General features: G+C 45.5%; 1 protein-coding gene across 1 annotated transcript in view; it reads right to left on the bottom strand.

Annotated features, from left to right (window-relative positions):
• The window catches only part of ADAM12 (ADAM metallopeptidase domain 12), a 338,285-nt gene that overhangs the window by 124,031 nt on the left and 190,873 nt on the right, over positions 1-23,381 (bottom strand). Inside the window, exon 4 of the mRNA XM_040624298.1 lies at positions 9,192-9,270. Within this exon, the coding sequence (XP_040480232.1) occupies positions 9,192-9,270 (79 nt within the window). The remainder of the gene's footprint in view (positions 1-9,191; positions 9,271-23,381) is intronic.

The raw sequence follows: 23,381 nt of genomic DNA, 5'->3' as shown, positions 1-23,381 counted from the left end.
CATGTTCACATTCATGGCTGGTTACGTGCTTCGGCTGGAGTTTGAAGGCCTCCAGACAGGAGGCCTCACTCAGAGCCTTCCCTCTCCGACAACTTTGGGAAAGGGAAGTCACCCAAACCTGGGGTTCCTCTGGGAACTCATTCCAGATTCCACATGGGTTTGGCACTTCCATTGTCTGGCCCCTGGAGTACCCTTGCCATGGGCCCATCCTGTCATCTGCTCGGCCTGCGAGCTCCCTGAGGACGGGGACTGTGCCCTGCTCCCTTCTGTAAACCGCCACAAAGCACGGGGCCACTACTGATCTGCATTCCGTTGGGCTTCAGAGCGACGCGCATAGCAAACTCCCAGAGGGCCGTTCGGGCGTCCTCGCCCACGCTCCCCTCCAGGACTGCAGTGCAGCGGAACACCTTCCGTGCACCCCCAGAAGCATGTGCTGGGTGTCCCCTTGCCGATGAGTGCCAGTGCATTCCCTGATGCAGCCTGCTCCAGTTTTCTAGACTAATTCCATTACAATGGACACCACAGCAGGAACACGTAACAGAGACCCTTCTGTGCTCTGTTCCAAGTGAATCAGAGGCAGGAGCACAGTGGCCAGGAGCTCTGCTCAAGATCTGATGACATGGGCTTGAATCCTTTTCAGCTGTGGGTTTGATCTAGTTCTTTAACCCCTGTACATCTCAGATTCCCATCTGGGTATAAAAATAGCAAACACTGATTTATTAGGAGGATCAAACAATGAAATGTCTGAAAAGCACTTTACATCATGCCTTGCATATGGCTGATGCTGACCGAATGCTAGCTGGCGTACTGGGCACTCAGCACACATTTGCTGTTGGGTGAGCATCTGAATGAAGGACCCACGCACGAGGAGAGCGGTGTGTCACCACGGAGAATGCGCATCCTGGTCTAAGAAGTTTGGACTTGAGTGAAGGGGCACTGAGGAAGCTACTGAGGACTTAGGAGGGTCAGAATAAGTACCACAGGGAATGGCACACCTAGAAAGATGTTCTGGAAGGACCACTGAGGCAGGAATAGGGGCTGGATTGAACCTAGGTGAGACTGTGAATGGGAAGCAAAGGGCAGGTGGCTGTGACGTCTTCTGGCTGGGCAGAAGGCAGGCCCACGCCCGAACCGAGACGGGTCCACGGGCAAGGAAAGGGTGGGAGGTGCAGTGAGGCAGGGTCACCGTGGGTTACGGTCAGTGCCTCAGTTGGCGGAAGAACAGGGCAGTCTTCTGGGAAGGGTGCATGGATTGGGTGGGTGTGAAGCACAGCGTAGGCCAGGAAATTCCATCCATGTCAAAGCATTTCCTAGGAGTCCGAGAACTAGCCTTGCTCACACCTGCTACACTTATCGGGTGTGAAGGACCTGTGACTTCCCTCCTACATCCAGAGTCATCTTTTCATCCGTTTCTGATGCTCTCTGTCGAGAAATGAAGTTGACTTCCTAATATCCACTTGCCCTGACATGTTTAGTCCAAGCCAACTGCAGAGATTCGACTCCTAATTTTTTTTTTTTTTATAAAGGGAGAGAGAGAGTCGGGCATGGGGGGACAGAGGAAGAGGGAGAGAGAATCTCAAGCAGACTCTGTGCTGAGCACGGAGCCCGATGCTGGGCTCAATCCCACAACCTGAGATCATGACCTGAGCCGAAATCAAGAGTCAGACACTAACTGACTGAGCCACCCAGACGCCCTTCGACTCCTTTTTGATAGGAAGCATTTGCCCTGGAAATGGATAGGATGTCAAATAATACTTTTGATCAAAATATTGGATTCCATGCCGATCTGGTGTCCAGCCTCAGTTAACACTGACTGGTCTCCTATTGGCACCCACCAAGCAAATGTTTTCACAAATTTTTCTAAGAGAAACACACACAACAAATGGGACTTTTCTGGCCATGGCTCATGCGTCTAAGGTCAGACATTCCCCTTCTCTGTCTCCATGGCCCTGGCCTCAGCAGCTATGTCCCCTCCCCTGGGCTTTAGGCTTTTCCAGAAGAGCCAGCTGCCTGATCTTGCCGTATCCCTGCTCTTGCTTTCTCCAATTACCTCTTGGTGTTGCCACCAGTGGGTCTTTCCGAGCCTATTCTGGTCATGACACCCCCGGGGTTGAGACCTCTTATGCCTTCCCAGTGTTCCTCCCTGACAACTAAATGTATCACCGTGGCCTCCAAGGCCTCCACACTCCGGCCCCTGTCAACTTTGAAACACTCCCCTGCCTGCAAGTAAAGCTCAGCTGAGCCCGGAATGTCCTTCCCTCACGCGTCCCCTGGTTCATGCCTCCTCAACCTTCAGATCTCAGTTCACAGGCTCCTTCCTCCATGAAGACTTCCATGATCCCTTAGACCAGATTAGGCCCCTCAACCTTCCCTTCAGCGCACTTATCAGAGATTTTTGATTAGGTGTGATATTCTTGGAAAAATGTCGGTCTCCTCCTTCTGGCCCCACATGGGCCTCCTTGTCTACATTCAACCCTCAGTGGCAGCCACAGGGCCAGGCAGAGCGGAGGTGCTCAGTGCCTGGGTGACAGATGGGCGCCTTCCCACCGGGACACGGACAACACGCGGGACGCGTTCTGGAGCATTATTCCGGCCTCTCCCAGAGTTGTCTTCTGAGATGCAAATAGCACAAATGTCACGTGTGTTGTCTCCCACAGGCCTTATTAAAAGTAACAATATAAAACATAATCTTCCCTCAGATGTGGCCAGCAAAGGATAAAGCCACAAATATTTCAGCCTGTCAGGACAATAGAGAGATAAAAGACAAGCGATTAATTCCAAAATTAAAATCAGCCACTACCAAGTCTGTCAACCAGCTTATACTGATGGTTGAGAGATGAAATTTTAAAAAAGAGGGTACTATAGCCAAAAGTGGTTCTTATTTTTATATTATCTTAAATTTAGGAAAATTCATTGTGTGCTGACTTCAGGGGATAAGAGGATGAGTCAGCACATTTCTTTTTTGTTCTCCAGCCTGATTCAATAAAAACAAAACCCCAAAAGCTGCGTCTGTCTCCTCACCATGAAAGACAAGACGAGGTCATGGACTCTGCTCAAGGGGTTTCTGCTGGAAGGACCTGCTGTCTAGGGCTGTGGGTTCTCGTTAGTGGGGAAGACTGTTCACTCCTCATCTTTACAGTAACATGGCTGAAGGCTGAGAATGGGAGCAAAGGAAGGGGACAAAGTCGATGCTGGATTACAAGACAAGTCGTTCTCTTTCTAATTGTACGAGCGACATGTGCTTGCTGTTTCTGGAGTTTTGGGGTTTGGGGGTGCCAGTTAACCTATCCTCCAGTTGCTTCACCTGTGGGAGCTAGATTCAAAGAGTCAGATGAAGATCCAAATACACTTCCAGTTTAATTACCTTAAAAAAAAACAACAGGGGGGCTTCTGGTATATTCAGTTAGGCCTAGGTGGAACTGAGGCACCGTGCAATTTCCAACCTTCATCCCACCCACTCCATTCTTGCTGGCTAAGCCTTGGGGCTCATGTCAGGGAGACAAGGGCTGCAGATCACTGTTGCTGACAATACTCCATGGAGGGAGTGGGCAAGCCTCAACCACCATTGACCGGGGGAAGACAGCAAGGCTAGACTCATGGCCCTTCCAAGCCCAGGCCCTCCCCGCTCTCCAATGAGCAGGGACCAAGGTTGTCAGGCCTGCTTGCTCCCACCCTCTTCTCCCTATAAAAGACATTTCCATGCAGAGAAGCAAGGGACGAGTAGAGGGAGGGAGTAGACATCTGCCTGTCTATACAGTGACCTTGTAGAAAAACAAGAAGAAAGAACAACATAATCCTCCCACCTGCCGTATACACACAACAATCACAGGAAATAGAAAAATCCAGAGTCTCCCCACACAGAGACGGCCGCTGTTAGCGCTCTGGCGCGCTACCGTCTGGCTAGTCTCTCAGATGGCTACCTTTGCAGCATACAGCCTGCACTGTCCAAGGCCCTAACAGACCCAGCTGCTGTCTGTTTTACCTAATCCTCTGTCTCTTCTTCTCTCTTATCATACTTGTCTTCCCAAACGAGAAAAAAGACAAAAATTGCCTAAGAAAAGGAAAATTAGTAAGGGAGCTTGAAACCAAACCCACATAACTGGTAGAATAACTCTGGGAGCCAATCTTACACGTTTTGGGTGTGTCCATGCTAGAAGAGTGCCACTCACCCTCACGTACGACAGGGAAGCAGAGGACTCAAGCTTACTGTCACAGCCCTGCTCAGATCTCTTTTTTCTGCTTCTATTTGGAACAGCAATTACACTGTGATAACTATAAAGCATATATTTAATGAGAGCATCCCAGGAGAAAAAACGAGAAAAAACTAGGAAGCCAAGTGTGAGGTGATGGTGCCAAGGACCGGATCTAAGGTCAACCCTCAGGTCTCATTTTTGACCTCCATCTTTCTCCTGGGCTCCAGATTCATATACCCAGCTGCCTATTGAACACCTTTATTTGGCTGTCCCACCGCGGACTCAACAGGGACAAACCTGTCCTCACTGTCCCTTCTGCCTTCCCAAACCAACAACTGCTCTTTAATGGTGCCAGTGAGAAGACATGGCCCGCTGACTGTCTAAGCAGAAGGGACTGAGTACTTTTGGTGACATCCCCGTCATCCACTGTCACCGGATCTTGTCTCTTCTGCCTCTTCAAGTTTTCTTGACTCTGGCCAGTTCCATCCATTGCAAGGCTACTTCTGTGGGCAAAACCTTCGTCAACTACATTAGGTCCCTAACAGATTTTCTTGCCTCTGGTCCATCAGCGATTCTGCCGATCTTCCTTCCACTCTGCCATCAGTGACCCTTTCTAAAGTACAGGACTGAACATGCCATTTCTCTGCATGAAAACCTTGGAGAGCTTCCAATTTTCCATAAGATCAAGTCAAAACTCTTTAGTACTAAAGGGTTTCATACCAACTTTTCTCTTCTGTACTCATTTTTAGAGACTTAGATTAAATATCATTTCCTTAGTGAAGTGGCCTCCAATGAGCTAAACTTAACCACGGCCTCAACAATGTTCCAGGGTATTCTGTACACACCTTCAATGGTAGCAACTATATTAAAACATAAGTATTTTCAAGTTTTTAAAACACCCTACCCTATGACTAGAATTTATATGCTGAAAAATATGTTTTATTCAAACTATATCCCCATAGCCTAACAGTGTCAGCACACAGTAGGTGGTTAATAAATGTTTGCAGAATGAAGGAGTAAATGAATGAACTGACTCTGGGTGGCATCAACCAAGATGCTGTAGGAGCCACCTCAGTTCTGGAAAGTCTAGTCTATGCAAGGTGCTGCGTCAGGCTCTAAGGGGACGGAAAGGAGATACAAAAAAACATTTCTCGCCCATAAGAGCTCTTATAATCTACATTATAAATACTATGGATTATATTTGAAGAAATAATAACAGTTAAAATAATACTTTTCATCTACAGATATTAATACATTAAATTATATGATTAGATACACTGATGTTGAACTATCTTTGCATTCCTCAGATAAGTACCATTTGTTCACAAAGTAGTTTTAAAAAACATGTGCTGGATATGATCTGTAAATATTTTATTTAGAATTTTTGCAATTATGTTCATAATTGAAACTAGTCTATAATATTCATGTTGTGGATGTTCTTTTTCTGATTTTTGTGGCTCCTCTCTCCTCCCTTAAAAAATTAAAAAAAAAAATTCTCAGGGACTATTTGTTCTTCATAGGCTTGGTAGAAGTTACCTGATAAAATATCTGGGTTTGACATTATTTTGGGGGGATTTAAAAAACACTATTTTTGATTTAATTTATTTATATAGTTATATTTAAATTTTTGTTTCACCTTGAACAGCATTAAGAATTTACATTTTTAAGAAAATGGTTAGTCATGTTGATAGCATTCCTGTGATTCTCAAAATCTCTGTATGGCAATAGTTAGTCCCATCTTTGTGTTCTTAATACCATTACTTGGGAATTCTTCTTTCTTCTGGATTCGATTTGTGTTTTATTCATTTTATGAATATTTTCAAAGAACCAGCTTTTGGGTTAATTGATTCTCTCAATTTTTTTTGGTCTTTTCATTAATTTCTGCTCATCTCTTAAAATCTTCACTTCTGAGAGGTATATTTGAATCTCCCTCTCTGGTTGTGGATTTGTCATTTTATTGTAATTCCTTTGATTATCGCTTCACAGGTTTTGAGGCTATTTTACTGGTACATATAGGTTCATAGTTATTACCATTCTTTTGAATTGTTCCTTCTATCATTAAGTAATCAACCTCTTTACCTATAATGATGTTGTTTTTTTTTTTTTTTGCCTTAAGATCTAGCTTGTCCGATATTAATGCTATGACAGCAGCTTTCTTTGGGTTAATATTTGTCTACTATATATTTTCTACTCCTTTCACAACCATCTTGTATTTTGAGTGTGAATCTTGTAAAAATTATGTAGCTGGATTTTAAAGTTCTAAGCAGATAATCTGTTTTTACTTTAACAAACAGATTCAATCTATTTACATATAATTAGATTAATATGTTGACTCATTTTTATGTAATTATCTTGTGCTTTATATTTATTCTGCTTTTCAAATCCTTTTCCTTCTTTCCTGCCCTCTATTGAGCTGAAACACTATTTTTGCTCACCGTCTATTATTTGGAATTACACATCTGCTTCTCTATTCTTTTAAGGGTTATACTTACATTTGCAAAATATTTATCAAAATCTAAGGTTAATCTGTATCTGTATTATTCTCAAGTACAATACAAATTCTTAAATTGTTTTAAATCTATTTGCTCATCTTGTCTTAAAACATCCGAATTTAGTCATTATTGTGGTAATTATTATTTTCAACAGCTTACTTTGATTCACTCACATGCAATTATGTTGCTTACTGTTGCCTCCGACATCCTACCCTTGCCTCTCATTCCATTTCTTCCTGCAATAGCCTTTGGTAGGTACTCTGTTAGAATTTGAGAGTAGTACATTCTCTTTGTGTGCAAATGTATTTTACTATTATTTTTGTAATTTTCTGCTGGCTTTCTGAAATTTTAATTTTGTAGTTGCTGACGAGAAGTCTGTGGTTGGTTTGATTGTCATTTCGCACAAATGTCTCTTTTCTCTCAGGTGGTTTTACAATTTCATTTTTGGTGGTCTGCAGTTTTACTACAAGCCTTCCTGGAGGGAATTTATGTTTATTCTTCCTGCCTGGGATGCATGCCTTTCTTCAATTCCGGGACATTCTCATCACACTCTGTTTAAACATTGCTTCTTTCCTATTTTCTTTCTTTCTACATCTTTACTCTGGAATTTCTTTTTTTAAAGAATAGATTTTATTTATTTATTTATTTATTTATTTATTTATTTGAGAGAGAGAGAGAGAGAACGCGCATGAGTGGGGTGTGGGGCAGAGGGAGAGGGAGAATCTCAAGCAGACTGCCCAGCTGAGCATGGAGCCGGACGCAGGGCTCGATCTCATGACCCTGAGATCATGGCCTGAGCCAAAATCAAGAGTCGGATGTTCCACTGACTGAGCTACCCAGGTGCCCCTTCACTCTGGAATTTCTATTAGGCCTATTCTGTTGTCTTAAAAATATTTACAATTTTCTCCGATTTTTCTATTATCTTGCATTGCAGAAGTGCTGATTCTCTTGTTACTCTTGTCCGCCAATGCTCACTTATGGCGGCTTTTCTCACTGTGTTTTGTAATTTTGCTTTGGGTTCATCATTATTCTTTGTTTTCGGCCTGGGCATCTCATGATCTGAGTTGTAGAAATAGCCCTACAGAACTATTTTGGGTTGGCTTCAGCCCAGGGGACCCAGGATTGCTGATTTGGGACCAATCAGGCTATGACTGGTCCCAATATATTTTTGAGGTCAATATATTGACTGGGAATTACTTTTCTATGCAGGTATTAGAAATTTAAACACCAGTCCGCCCCACTGCAAACATAGACTTATAAGGCTAGCTGGGGTTTTGACTTCTCTATTTTTTATGCTGGGGTTTTGACTTCTCTATTTTTTATCGAGGAGCCCGATGCGGGGCTCGATCCTGGAACGCCGGGATCACGCCCTGAGCCAAAGGCAGATGCTTAATGACTGCGCCACCCAGGCGCCCCACCAGCCTACTCTTCTGAGCTTACATCCCCTCTTTGTTTCTGCCTCTGGGGATTTCTTGGACTCTCTTTCAAGCTTGACCAAGTATTAACAAAAGTTCATAGATGGTTATATTTTATCCAGGACTTCTATGTGCTTTCTTCAGCCTGGAAATCAGTATCAGGTCATTCCACCAAATTGCTATGAGTCTGAAGGTATCACTTTGTATTTGCCACGTGCCAAACACATGATAAATAAAACAAGCGTTGGCAGAGTTCACAGAAGGGAGAAATCCCTGCCGACACTCATAGGTGCTTGACAACACTTCAACTGCAAAGGTAAGGCCTTCCTCTAAGCTAATTCTTTTTAAAACAAATATCCACAGCTTTTTTTTTTTTTAAGTAATTTTCCTAGTCCTCAGAGGGCAGCAACTCTCTTTAAATCCCTATATTCACACACACAGGCTGAGCACAGAGGGTATCCAGGAAGCACTTGTTAAAGGATCAAATAAAATAAGCATCTTGTCCAAGTTATATATAAAACTTCAAATACCAGGAAAGCTAAAAGGTGATAAAGGTCGTGTTATAGTAACAATCATGATATAGAACCATATTATTTATGGTGGATTTATCGTTTATACAAATAAATGGCTTAGGCATTATGTATGGCAGATCCACTTATAATAGGTAGATTACACTTCTAGTAAGTGGGGTACATTTATAGGTTAAGAGAGTCAGTTCTCCTTTGAATTTCTTCAAGATACTTAAAGTGTCACACAGCTAAATTCAGCCCAGGGATGACTGTTTTCCAAGCCATCTCAAACTCTGGCTAGGTTTCCTAGAAAGGATTTGCCTAACCAAACATCCCCTGGTGATTAGAAGGTGGTTTCAAGGTCAGCCTTACCTCCAAGGCCTGTCCTGGCACAAAGCTGGCCAGAGCCGCGTTTTCCTGGAGCTAGGCTGCAATGCCCAAATCCTGTGTGTTGCCCAGGGATCACATGCACAGGGGGTCTAAGTGAAGAACCTGGGCGTGCAATTTTGCTAGGACAAAACAGCCGCAAAGCGCAAGCCCAGATTTGATAGCACAGGGTCAAGGGGTTCTTGTAGGACTTACCGTGTGATTTCGACTGAGGGAGATATCAGTGCCATCTTGCAGATAATGAGTTTCTGTGAAACTGCTAGCAATGAGACCTCTGTGGAAAAACAGAAACAACACAAGAAGATGAGTGTAGCATCGTATTGATAGGTTGCTTGTGAGTTTCTAGGCCACAAGGCGACCAGCATCTGACCCATCCTTATTTTACAGATGACCCAATGAGGCTCCCAAAGGGCCTTCCACCGGCTCACGCAGCCACACATGCACACGTGTGCACGTGCTGGAAATGCACAGAGCACACACTCTTCCGCAAACCGCATGTGCAGGCTTCCAGGCTGGAGAATTACCTGCCCGGCAGTCACCAGGCCCTCCCATCTAGAATCAATGGCGCCGCCACCTGTTGGGAAAATAATTCTGAGTCCACAATATCGCCCCTGCTGATACTTCCTCGGGTGGGAGAAACAGCTATCGATATGAAAATGTCAAAGAAGAGTTCAGAACAACAATGAAATGTTCAAAGCAGTGCTCCAGGGGGTGAGGAAAAATGATTTGGGACACGCCGAAATATTGAATTTTCAAGATAAATTGAAAGGGGGAGAAAGAGCCCTCTCTGTCCCAACTAAAGCTGTATGTGGGTTAGCAGATCCTCACTGATGAGAGCAAAGCATGAGTTTCTTTAGGTTTTAAATTATCTAGCCGTTTCTTTGGTAATATGCGCTATTTTGTGCTTTTTCAACAGAACTATGACAAACAGTTCCCGTGCACCTCCTAGATGTCGGGTGCTGTACTTGCTGCTAGGGTACATGGGTAAATAAGGACACTGTGGCCTGGTGGGTGACAGAGGAAACACCTCCCCGTGCGGGGAGGGGGCGCCACAGAGGTGGGCACGGTCTCACTGGGTGAACGGAACATGGTAGGTGGGATGTTGCGAAAGGAGAAGGCTTCACACAGGAAGCCTGCAGCTGGAGCAGCTGTTGGCCAGACAAAGGAGGGGTGGGAGGAGAAGGGAATTCCAGGCGGAGGATGGCAAGGCCAGGAGACCTAAGGTCTGAAATCTGGGGAGCCGGGTTGGTGCGAGATGGGGAGGGGTCCCTGTACATGGAGCCTGGGTTGTATCTGCCTGGGCGATAAGGAGTTGAGAGCTGTCTTAAATACCAGACCTGCCAATGCGGCTGTCCGTCCCCCGCCCCCTACCCCCACCCCCCAGCCTTCAGAGAACGGGCTTCACACTGTTGGGCGTGCTGGGGGTCACTCCACTTCCAGTCCACAGATGAACCTGGGGCGCAAGCGAGCCCATCAGAAATCTTCCCTGCAGCATGGTGTGAGCTGGGGCCTCCAGGAAGAGGTCTTGCCTCCTTGTCAAAGCTCCAAAAATATGCTCACTGGGCTTCCTTCAGCCCAGTCCCTTATTTTCCAAGGACGCTGCCCCGGGGGCCAAGCCATCACTTGACTATGGCAAAGGGGAGAAAGGGGGAGGCTTTCCAGGTGTGCGGGGGACCCACTCTGCCTCTCCTCTTCCCCAATAAACCCCCCTCCTTGGCTTCAGTTGGCTTGAGTTGGGTTTTGCAACCAGAGTGCTGACAAACAGGGAAGAGACAGAAGTGGGAAATTATAGATGCAACAGATTGGGAATATTTTCCTTACAGTCCATCTCTCCAGCTTCTCTCCCAACTCCATCCAGAACTGAAAGCAGTCTCCCTATTTTACATGGATTTCAATATATTTCAGATCTGCCTGGCTTAAACCAGTTAGAACCATACAGTGGTCTGACTTGTGCTCTATTTACCAGCGAATGTTGGAGAAGCGTGTGCCAAAATAAAACAGACGATCCCTCACACTCACTGACAAAGGTACATGGATCCTCCTGCACCCCCCCCCCGCCCCACCTTCACTCTGCACAGATCATGCTGGGGGAGGTTAACCTCCCTGTTGCTTTTGGTCTCAAATCCTCATCTTCTAAGTGTCCCTCCTGCAAGCTGTCAGCGGGCCCTCTGGACAGGCTCACTGCCAGGAAGACTGCAGCCCTGCTGGGATGGGCAGGGGCAGGTGGGAGAGGTGTGGGAGGCTGGTGACCTTGACCGGGACAGCTACAGGGGAGGCCAAGGCGATGGGGACAGAAAAGGTCAATGAATCTTTCCAGAGTGTGGTTCTGAAGGGAAGCAGAGAGATGGAGTGTGAAGTCAAGAGGCAGGGGCTTGAGGGGAGAGGGTCATCTAAAGGGACAGGCTGGAGAAATGGGGGCGGGGCAAAGCAGCAGGAGCCTGCAGGAAGTTGCAGGGAGCACAGGGGACGGTGAGGAGGGGCGCTATGGCCTAAGTGACACAGGGCCTCTAACAGCCTCACTGCTCCTGGTGAGGGAGGGGTTGGTTGGCTCCAAGATCAGAGAGAGGAAAAAAAGAAAAATGTAATATAATTCCAATTATATTATTTTTACTTAAATTATTTACTGTTTGTTCATAATTTTATAATTTTGCTTACATTTTTAAAATACTCTAGTAATTCCACTCTTGACAGCTCTAGATCCTTATTTCGAATGAACCTAATGCTAAGAGGAGTAACACACACAAGAATTGGTAGAGAGATAATTTATAACACAAAGAGATAGCATTTTAAGGCTTTCTAACCGAAAGCTAGTTTGAATGGATGTCCAAGGAGAAGACTCACTTCATGTATGAGAGACGTGGAAAATCTGCCAGGAAGGCCAGGGAATTGGAGAAGATGAGATTTGTTAGACGACGTCAGCAAACTTGTGGACGAGGAATTTTGGGGTACACCGGCAGAAAGATTAATGGTAAGGTTTTTTTTTTTTTAAAGATTTTATTTATTTGACAGAGATAGAGACAGCCAGCGAGAGAGGGAACACAAGCAGGGGGAGTGGGAGAGGAAGAAGCAGGCTCACAGCAGAGGAGCCTGATGCGGGGCTCGATCCCATAATGCCGGGATCACGCCCTGAGCTGAAGGCAGACGCTTAACCTCTGTGCCACCCAGGCGCCCCAATGGTAAGGTTTTAAAACGTGCCTCTGTACAGTAATACAAAGACCTATGGATACTTCTGCCTTTAAAAACCTACGGCTTCAATGCACTACTAGGTATTTCTCTAAAGAATATAAATGTAGGGATCTGAAGGGGCCCCTGCACCCTGATGTTTATAGCGATAATGTCCACAATAGCCAAACGATGGAGAGAGCCCAGACGTCCACTGACAGATGACTGGATGAAGAAGATGTGGTCTATATATACAATGGAATACTACTCAGCCATCAGAAAGAATGAAATCTTGCCATTTGCAACAATGTGGATGGAACTAGGGGGTATTATACTAAGGGAAATAAGTCAGAGAAAAGCAAATACCATGCCGTTTCACTCATATGTGGAATTTAAGAAACAAAACAGAAGAACATAAAGGAAGGGAAGGAAAAATAAAATAAGATGTAAACAGAGAGGGAGGCAAACCATAAGGGACACTGAACTCTAGGGAGCAAACTGCAGGTGGCTGCAGGGAACATGGGTGGGGGTGGGGTAAGTGGGTGATGGGCGCTAAGGAGGGCACTGGATGCAATGAGCACTGGGTGTTACATGCAACTGAGGAGTTGTACTCCTGAACCTACTATATTAACTATATTGAATTTAAATAATTAAAAAAAAAAACCTGCTTTTCCTTGTTGTCCTAATGTCACTTAAACAGAAATACAATGTCAGTCATACTCTGGGCTCTGAAGCGTTCCTAAGCATCACTGCAGTTTCCTCTGTTGAAAGAGGGGGAGGCTGGCTGAGCAGTGCCCGAGAGTGTCCCCTGAAGCTAAGACACGGATGACACTCCTTTTTGAGTTTTTCTCATAGAATCTGGGAAAGAAATGGCTTTGATGCAGGCGCAGGGACAGCACCGTGGGCGTTAACCTTCTCAAAGGGAGGGAGGCAGGCAGTCAGAACAGATGCCCAGGCGCCACGGGCGTGGCCGGCACCCTGAGCTCAGAGGGGCCGGACCAGCTCCTGCCTCAGTTTCCCAGGAGGGACTGGGATTAGGAGATGTAGGGTGGCCAGCTGGCATGGCCTCTGGGGCCCCTCGGCAACGCTCAAGCCACAGGTCTGTGCTTCTGCACGGGGCTCCAGGAATTGGATGTCCATGGGCCCCACGCTGCACAACAGGACCCATCCCACTCTCTGCCCTGACCTCCTCTCAGCACCAGATGGTCCACCTCATGTTTCCCTCTGGCTGCAACGAGCTGAGGGCAGTGATGGACCTGTCCAGGCCCCACTTTGGGGTCATGCACTCCCCTGCTTAAAGCCCCGAATGCCTTCCCACCGCACTTGAAATGAATTCCCGATGCCCTCCATGCTCTCCAGGTGCTCACAATTTTACCCCCCCCCCCAACATGCCATGACTGCTTTCCTGTGACTCAGTCTACCCCAGCCAACACTGCCTCCTGGCACGTTCTAGAACATTTCATACCCTAGCCCACTTAGACTCTTTGCATTTGTCCTGCCCTGTGCCTGGAAAGTCCTCTACATGGTTTTTTGTGGGGCTGGCTCCCTTTTGTCTTTCAGGTATTAGTTTAAATGTCTTTGCAGAGGGGGCGCCTGGGTGGCTCAGTCGTTAAACGTCTGCCTTCAGCTCTGGGTCTGATCCTGGCGTTCTGGGATCGAGCCCCGCATCAGGCTCCTCCACTGGGAGCCTGCTTCTTCTTCTCCCACTCCCCCTGCTTGTGTTCCCTCTCTCGCTGGCTGTCTCTCTCTCTGTCAAATAAATAAATAAAATCTAGAAAAAAAAATGTCTTTGCAGAGGGTCCTTTCCTGATCATCTTCCTGGAAGTGGCCTCCATCACCGCCACTCCCCACGTTATAGAACCCCTTTGGTTTTCTTATTGTCTGCAGCCCCCTAAGATTCTAAGCTGCAGGGGGGCTCTTTGCTCATCACTGTGGCCCTATGCCCAGTCCAGACCCTGTGCCAAACCCTTTATAGCATCTCATTGAATCCTGATAGTGCTAGTATCTGGCTCTGTGGGTTAGATCCCATTTTTATCCCCATTTAAACAAGGAAACTGAGATACGGGGGGGGGGGTTAAGTGACGCACCCAGGATCACAGCATCTGGGCGGCAGGTGAGCGGTTTGGCGTAGGACCCACGCTCTTCACCACTGTGTGGCGCTGTCTTTACAGGCTGCTCAGGAGCTGTGGCAGAGTGTCCCCAGCAGGTGCTGTGTGGACGGTGGGATAAGCACGCATCAAAGGGAAAAAGATGGACAAATGGATGGGTGGACGGATGGGCGGATGAATGACTGAATTTCAGGGGGATGCCACAGGCATAGTCTTTTTGTCTAGGGCTATCCCCTCCCAACCCAGGTATCCCGTGTCTCATGTCTTTCTTAGGGACCATGACTTGCTGAGGAACTACAGTTGAAACTGAAAATGTGCTCACTTGAGGCTTTCTAAGATGTGTGTCTAATTTAAAAGGGCTAGAAGTCAAAGTTCCCTTGAGAAAACAGAGAGGCAGTCGGACGACGGCCATATTGGAAATGCAAGAGCAATGGGCCCACTTCCTTTAGATTTCCCCAAGGAGAAAATCCAATTAGATGGATTCTCTGTGTCAGCAAATGAAAACAGAAGGTGAATGCATAATTTCATGAGAACGTTCTTTTTCTCTGCTTATTAGATGAGCTAATCTAACATGGAATTCTGTTCCTCTCTACACCAGAAAATAAAATGCCAGGAGTTGATTTTGCTATTTTCCTATTATAAGTGATACCTCAATATTCTCTCATTTAGTATGTATGCTGCTGGACATCAGGAATAAGACACCCCACAAACTCACCATCTGGTGAAGGACAGACCCAAAGAGTGAAGAGAGCTCCACGATGGAGATATGCCCAAAGCAGTGGGGGAGTTCAAGGAAAGGCTTCTAACCCAGAAACCAGCCTGAGGGAGGTGGTACCCAAGTAAGTCACAAAAGGTGGGGAAGAAGAAATCAAGTTGAAAGGGGATAGTGACATGGGATGTGGAGAGGAATGAGGAAGAGAATATTCCAGATAGGGGTAACCACATTCTCAGAAGCATGGAGAGTACAGGAGGAGCATGCTAGTGGGGGATGGGCACAGGAAATGGGAAGCTACGTGGAGTTCCAGGTGTTGGGGTGTAAAGTTTGAAGTAGGGAGACATACTGTTGCTCAGATAGGCAGGCTGGGTACTAATCCGACAAGTTGCAAGTGTTGCTGACCTTATTCCGTATAATGGGGAGCCATTAAATGTGGCAGTGACCTGAGCAGACACAAGCTTTGGAGCTAAAGGCCACTACGACAGCCATGTAGATAAGACTTTGGGGGAAAGAAACAGGGGCACCTGGGTGGCTCAGTCAGTTAAGCGTCTGACTCATGATTTCAGCTCAGGTCTTGATCTCAGAGTTGTGATTTCAAGCCCCACATTGGGCTCCATGCTGGGCATGGGGGAAAAAAATAAAGAAACGCAGCAGGAAGCTGGTATGAGCAACCAAACAAATAGCCAGACCAAGATACGAGCCTTCGGGATGGGAAATTCAGACAAGGGCACAGAATTAGGAACCTCAGTTGACAAGTGAGAGGGTGAGTTCATACAGGAGGGAACAGAGACAGTGAGTTCAGTCGTGTCGGGTGTCAGGTACCTGGCAGACATGCTCGTGGATGTCCAGCAAGCAGCTGACTCGCTTGAGTGTAAGGTTTAGGGAATGGCTTGGGGTGAAGACAGAGTCAGAGACACTTAGACAGCACATGCTCTGTTTACAGGAGAACAGATACAATCTCGTCCTTTCCATCGAGCACTGTATTTTCAGATTTCAGTCTTTGGGTTTATCGGGCTAGAAACCATCATTTATGATTTACATTAAAACACAGTGATGTAGATAATGTTTTTCCTTATAAAGTTTCTTACCTTTCTGAAATGATTTGTGTATTGAAATTAAAAAAATTACCCCCAAATTGCCTTTTTAAAGTTAATATTGAAATGATCCCACTCTAAATGCACTATTATATTATTTAGTTCTATAGTTTGAATGAGATGGATTTCATCAAAATGACATATTTTGTTCCCCAAAGCATAGGAAAGCAGGAAGAAACACCTACTTATTTTTACTTGTGGTATCGCTTTCTCTGTCCTCCTGCCATTAACATCTCTCCTGTGTTCTGTCAGGACTCTGTTAGAGTCCTGTGTCTTGGTGACTTGTCTTCTCCCACATTGGGTAAGGGGCAGAAACTACATCCCTAAGCTGGCATAATGCCAAGCACACCGTAAGTGCTTAATAAATAAATGGATGACAAACGCAGAATCATTAGTATAGAAAAGCAACCCAATTTGGACAGAATGTGTTCAAACTAATTGGATCAATTAAAAAGAAAAGAAATATGGCTCCAAACTGTGGTCACTGATCCTGGAGGGGGTCTGGGGTGGAGGACAGTCACGTTCACTCCCTTGTTATTTCAAGAATTCTAAATGCTGTCAGGTCATCAAGACCAACCCTGACAACTTGTCACCAATTCCAATTTCAGTACTGCTTAAATGAGAGAAAAGAATGCTAAGAGATTGGCATCAATTATTTAGAATATGAAAAACTCATTGATGACATGTCAACTTTTTTCTATTATTTCTTTGAAGACTATACATATGGTTTAAGGGTTTAATTATTCTGTGCAGCATATTCATGCAAAAGCATCACAAGACAGCTCTTGTTTGTCAAGGGCACTAGCAGGGACCACGGATACTCTGCAATTAAACCGCACACGCACTCGTGATCTCTCTAGCAAACCCATTTGGTATTCAAAGCATCCAACCCAGTTTTTTTGCTGAAGATTTACTTCGCTACAAGTTATTATTCCACAAATTACCAAATCATTCATATATAAATTTGGGTAATGGTTTTCTTTACAAGAATTTGGAATACAGCTCTGAATACGTTCTTATGAGAGGGGTAAGCCATCTGGAGCTTCAACAAAATAAAACACATAATAAAAACCATAATTAAAAATCATGATCAGGATTTTCCCAGTTACTAAAATGAATATCCTTTATTGAAAATGATCTATTCCTCAACCAGAGCTAAATAAATATAGAGAAAAGATCGAGAGGAAAACCAATGAGTACCCAGACTGGATGCTTCGTACACTGAAAGAACTCCTTCTAGTTTTCAGTGAAAACTCTACAGTGGCCAGAGTCACAGGACTCCTCATGCTCATATCATTGGTTCTTAGGGACTCTTTTATGGAGAGATCAGACAACTGAATAATTCTCTATAAAGACAGTGCATTGAGGTATGAAATAAGAGAAAGAAAATGAAAAGAAAAAGAATCCAAGACCTGCCATTTTCTATGTCTCAGCTTTGCTTGAACTTCCTTCAGAGCCTAGTCTTGCAAATACTTATGCTTTTTGTTTTCCTTGCAGGGAAAGTCACCCTGGTAAATAAATGAAGCTCTGGGTTCTTGGTTTGGGGAGTGAAAGCAAAGCCCCATCACCATGACCATTTACGACTGTCGTCCTCACCAGCAGTGCCACCTCCCTGCTGATGTTTGCTCATGGGATGTCAGGCCCTGGGACAACTGCTTTTCAAGTGCGCTTGAGAACTTTATGTTGGCAGAGACCCTGTGGTGTAGGGACTGTTACCATCTGCCCGGCAAAGAAGAGGGAAACACACAGAGAGGTTAAAGGACGTGTCCAAAGCCACATAGCCAAACCAGTGGAGACTGAACTTGGCTCTATTTGGCTCCAAAGTCCACCTTATCCTAACCACTGGTCAAGAGTGCTTTTCCAGGAAGAAATGTCAGCACGTGGTTCTTAAGGTTTGAAAAATAAGTAGCAGCAAATCACATTGTATCTCTTCCTGAAATAACTGTTTCCACCCTACAAAATGGGGCTTATGCTGTTTCTCATGGCACTCTACTCAATTTAGCTACAAAATTCAAATTATTTTTGGTTATAATTTCGGTATTTGGGGTCCTAACTATTTCGAGCTGTACAACTGTAAGAACAATGAAGCATTTATATCCGATGTTCTTTTGTTATTCTCTATTTGCTAAAATACTCTAAATGATTAAGCAACTCCCCCCCCAGAATAAAAAAAAAGTTCCCTTTCCCCAGCTCTTTCTCATTTAGTTTCAATAACTATAATAAATAAAACCGTTGAGACAGCATTTTGGAAACTGTAGGGGACAATTAAGTTCCTTGCAAAATACTTTCTTAATGTACTGCTTTCATTTTGTCACAAATACACAGAATTTTGGATCAAATCATGGGGCAGTTACACTGAAGTCTGTGATTCCCATCCCTTGGGGTGCTTCAGACGACCCCATCCATCCGCAGGGTGAACGCATGACACGTGCCACCAGGGACGGCTGTAGACTCTGTAGAGATGTGTGTGTGGACAGTGGGGCCGTATTTGCCCACTGCCTTTTCCAGGTGAGATATAAGAGCAGGTGAACGATGAAGGGTTCCTGCTACTGCCCTCAGCTTCATTCTACGTAGGCCTGAAGCGTCGTCGGGCTACTCTCTCCCCTTTTACGTGGCTACCTGCGGTTCCAGTGGTTTTTTGTTTTGTTTTTTTTTTTTAAAGATTTATTTATTTGGGAGAGAGAGAGTGAGGGGGAGGGGCAGAGGGAAAGAGAAAGACAGAATCTCAAGCAGACTCCTCGCTGAGCATGGAGCCTGACACGGGGCTCGATCCCAGGACCCTGAGATCATGACCTGAGACGAAGTCAAGAATCAGATGTTTAACCACCTGAGCTGCCCAGGCGCCCCTCAAAATCTTTTGAATGGGGGCTTATTAACTGCTCTGGGTGGTTCTTGAGGGGCTATGACTGTCTTCATAGCATGAGATTTATCAAGTTTAATTAACATATTTTTTTAAAGATTTTATTTATTCATTTGACACAGAGAGAGAGAGCACAAGTGGGCAGAGCACAGGCAGAGGGAGAAGCAGGCTCCCCGTTGAGCAGGGAGCCCGATGCGGGACTTGATCCCAGGGCCCTAGAATCACCACCTGAGCCGAAGGCTTAACCGCTTAACTGACAGAGCCACTGGGGTGCCCCCAGTTTAATTAGCATATTTTTTAGAAAAATAGGGCTCTGAGATAGGAAAAGTTGGAAACCCATTCATTCTGAAGGTAAATAAAGCCCCCTAGCTACTTTTTGCAGATGGGGTTGCAAGAAAAGATTTTATAGGTCAGCTTACAAGGTCCTCTTCAAACATTTCTGCCAACATAGGTAAAAAAGCTTTTTTTTTTTTTAAGCTTCAAAATTTTCTTCCTTCTTTTGAAAAATAAGTTGGCCGTAATAGCAGCAGCAGTAGCTAACATTCATTTGAACTCCTACTAAGAAAAAGCACTCTATATGCATGATTTTATTTGATTTTTACAACAACCTTAGTGGGCTGATTCCTGTTTTGAGATGAGGAAACCAGGATCCTATAGGAGTTCAGTGACTTGTCTAGGGTCGCACAGCTGGAAGCGGGCAGACGGCCTGACTTCAGAGCCCAAGATCTTATTGCTGTGCTTGCATTTGCTTTTATTGCTCATCTTTCTTTCAAGGGACACTATTTAATATGCCAATTCCTGACTTTGAAAACAATTTGAAAGAAATTGTAGTCTGGGTTGGGTGGGTCTATTTACCATTTATTGCTAGAGGTTTGAAATGAAAAGGAGCAATTAGGGGCAGTATGAATCAGGGTTCTGTTCACCTCTAGTCTGAAGAATCATTACCTATGAGGAGCTGTTTTATGTGTATTGGCATAGAAAAGGTTGCCACTATTCCGTACAGAAAGGTGAAAAGTTCAGTAAGGTAAGTGAATGAAGAATGAAGCCCATTTATATTTTTTCGTTGGTGCTAAACATTATCTGGAAACAGTCGAGTAGGTTCGACACCAGAAGTAAAGTCAACCTTGACTCATGTTCTCGTTGCCCGTCGTGCCCTACAAGGCAAGTGGTATTTATAGCTGTAGCTCACTGAGCATCCCCACGGTCTATGATGGGGCAGGACACGTTCTAACTAGGGGTTCTGTAAATCTTTACCGTGACCATTTCATAAACGTAGAAACTGAGGCTCGGAGGTGTGAAGAAGTTTGCCCAAGGTCGCAAGGGATCGAGCGGCAGTAGCGTGAGGCTGTTAGATGCTGTCACACCGTGCACTCAGCCTTTGGCCATCACCTGTACATGGAAAAACCATGCATGCTTCCATTCCCTCCAGCCCGACGACATTCTTGGTGGATTATTTTAAGGAAGGCAGGACCCAGTGGAACAACTGAATATGGCGTGCTAGGGGATGGAAGCCAAGGGAAGTGCCTCCAAGGGCTGCAAGCGTTGGGGTGGGTCTTCCTTATTCACTTTGGAGGCCCCGTCTCCTGCCTAGTTCCTGGCTCCCAAAAGGCTTCCAGTCAGTATTTGCAGGATACTTTGGCTAATATATTTCCAAGTAATACAAATTCAGACAAGGAGACACATCAACCTTCAAAATACATGGCTGGCAGCAGCAGAGCTGGTGGTTGACAGCAAACCCGGTTCTACCTTTTTCTTCTTTGTGACCTTGGGCATAAAATTTGACCTTTGTTGTATTAGAGTTCCCTCATCTAAAATGGGGATGATAGGACCTACTTCATGAAGTTCTTATGAAGATAATATATGTTAAATGCTTTGACACATGCCTGGCCCAGATTATCTGCTCAGTAAATGGGAGCAATTATTAGGATTCAAAACCCACCAGCTTCTGTCCCACTCACCCCCAACTCCCGGTTCCAAGTCACACCATCTTCTCTGGCCTGACCTTCTGCGACAGCCTCCCCACCAGACTCCAGTTTGCACTCTTGTTCCATCCCCACCCCTTTCCCACACAACAGCCAGAGTCAAATTTTTAAAACAAATATCAGATCATGTCATTCTTCCACTTAAAACCCTACACGCCCTACTGACAGAGCCTGGAGGGCAGTTAAAATCCTGGCACGTGGCCGTGCCCCGCCTCCCTGTCCATAGGCCCAGCTCACCTCACTAAGGCTCTGAGGCCTCCCTTTAATTTCTCAAGGCCTCCACCCTTCTTATCTTGCTCTGGAACATTCTTCCCTCTTTCTCTGCCTGGCCAGCTAATAGTCACCCTCACCCTAAATGACATTTTCTGGAGCAGCTTTCTCTGCCTGCCCCTTTCCACCTCTGATTCTTCTTGTAGCCCCTCTTACAGGGACCAGCCCTGTTCCCACAGTGCTCACTGCCCTTCATTGCTCATCGGCTCTGCGACTTGTTTGAGGTTATATGCCCTCTATCTGGGCAGAAGCTCATCTGATTCCCTCTGTGTCTTCAGCTCTTATACTAGGGCCTGCGACCTAATAGGTATTCAATAAACATTTTTTTAAGTATTTTATTTATTTATTTGAGAGAGCAAGAGAGAGCACCAGCGGGAGGAAGAGGGAAAAGCAGGCTCCTTGCTGAGCAGGGAGCCCGACGTGGGGCTCGATCCCAGGACCCCGGCCAGGATCATGACCTGAGCCAAAGGCAGTCGCTTTACCGACTGAGCCCCCCAGGTGCCCCTCAATAAACATTTTTGAAGGAACCTAATAATCAAGAATGAGAAAACTACATCAAAGGCACTCACAGACAATACCGTCACTACTGATTTGCTGCTGTTTTAGGGTATGAGGTGTTTCTCCCTACTCCCCAAAACAAAACCCACCACCACCAAAAACACACAAAACCTGACAGATAAAAGATACTTAAAGGTTCCATCACCTAGAAGGGATCTGGCCTTTTGTTCATACTGTGGAGTAAATAAATTGCCTTTTCTTTTTAATCTTCAAAGAGCAGTTTCTCAGTTTTTAGCATTAAAAAAAGGCTAGCCAGATTTGGAACCACCAAATCAAAATACCTTTTAATCCATGGACCTAGAGCTTTAAATGAAAAATGAAATGACCCTGGTATGCACGAACCCTCCCCACACCTGCTGGTGTCTGAGAGGCTGCTGGTGTGAACGGGCACCTTCCACGGAACCCCACACTGGGAGTCCGGCCACACCGCAGGTCTGATGACCGGGTAAGCTGTTTCACAGAAAGCTGGATGCGGCTCAGCCCGTTTTCCTCACCCACACCGCTCGATGAAAAACTTTTATTAATTGGTGCTCTGAGGCAAAAGAGGGGATTTTCTTAGCCCCAGAGGAAGCCAGCCAGCCAGCTCCCAGGCAGACTCGCAGACTGGCCAGCTGGGCTCTCTTAAAAATTGACCTACATTGAACCAAACTCATAGAATGAGTGTTAGATCAAATTTGTTCCCTCCTGCTTACTCAAAGACAGTTCTGCTCTGCAAATTTCCATCCCATCACTGCCAGGAGATAGATGCCAGGAGTGACCTATGGCAGGGTAAAAAGACCCTAGCTTTCTCAAGTTTTCTCCACCAGCCCCTGAACTCCTCAGACCTTCTTGCTGACACTACCAAGCAACAGGCTGAGCTTGTGAAATGAATGTCTTGTTCCTTTTTTCAAAAAGGGCCCACTGGCTGTGAACCTGGGTATTCAGAGCCACGGTCAGGGAAAGCACACCCTCGTTCCCGTGATGGCCCACTGCCGTTGCCTGCTCACGTCCCTGAGGCTGAGTCACAGAGATCCCAAAAAAGCCACAGAGTTCTGCCAGCACCAACAGGCACCGATGTCTGTAAGAGATCCGGTTGAAAAGAACGGATCTTTGGGGCAAGGAAGGGCTGTAAAATGTAAAATTGTAAAATGAAACCGTAAGTCCCATCTGAATTCTGGTTGCTGTGTTCTTCATAGGAAGTATTCTTTTTTTCTTTTTAAAAGAAACCACAATAAGAAGTCCTTGTAATACCCAAGGTGAATATTTCTGATTCCCAGGAGCTATTCTCTCAAAGCTTACCTGATTAGCAATGGGGCTTTTCTTTTCTTCTTTTCTTTTTTTTTTTTTCTTAATACCTGGAAGGGTTTTGCATTTTGACCTAATGCCTTTGAGAACCCCCAGGGAAGAACCAAAGAGCGGACCCCAGTGACAATGGGCCATTGATGGATTTCTCTCCAGGATAAAGGCCAAGCCGATCAATATTCCCACAGCTGGGCCTCTGAACTACTTGCCTCGTCCACGTGGGCTCTCCTGGGGTAAATGAGCACTTTTCCTATTCAATTCCAGCCCCGAGGTTTATAAAGACTTTGGCTAATTCTAACAGCTAATTTTCCACGAGCGTGCTCGAGTCAGAATGTGGCTGGGGATATTGGTTCCT

This window comes from Ursus maritimus, unplaced genomic scaffold (assembly GCF_017311325.1).
Source record: "Ursus maritimus isolate PB19 unplaced genomic scaffold, ASM1731132v1 scaffold_7, whole genome shotgun sequence".
Lineage (NCBI taxonomy): Eukaryota > Metazoa > Chordata > Mammalia > Carnivora > Ursidae > Ursus > Ursus maritimus.
The sequence above is the reverse complement of the archived record's forward strand: the minus strand, read 5'-3'. Positions and strand labels throughout refer to the sequence as shown.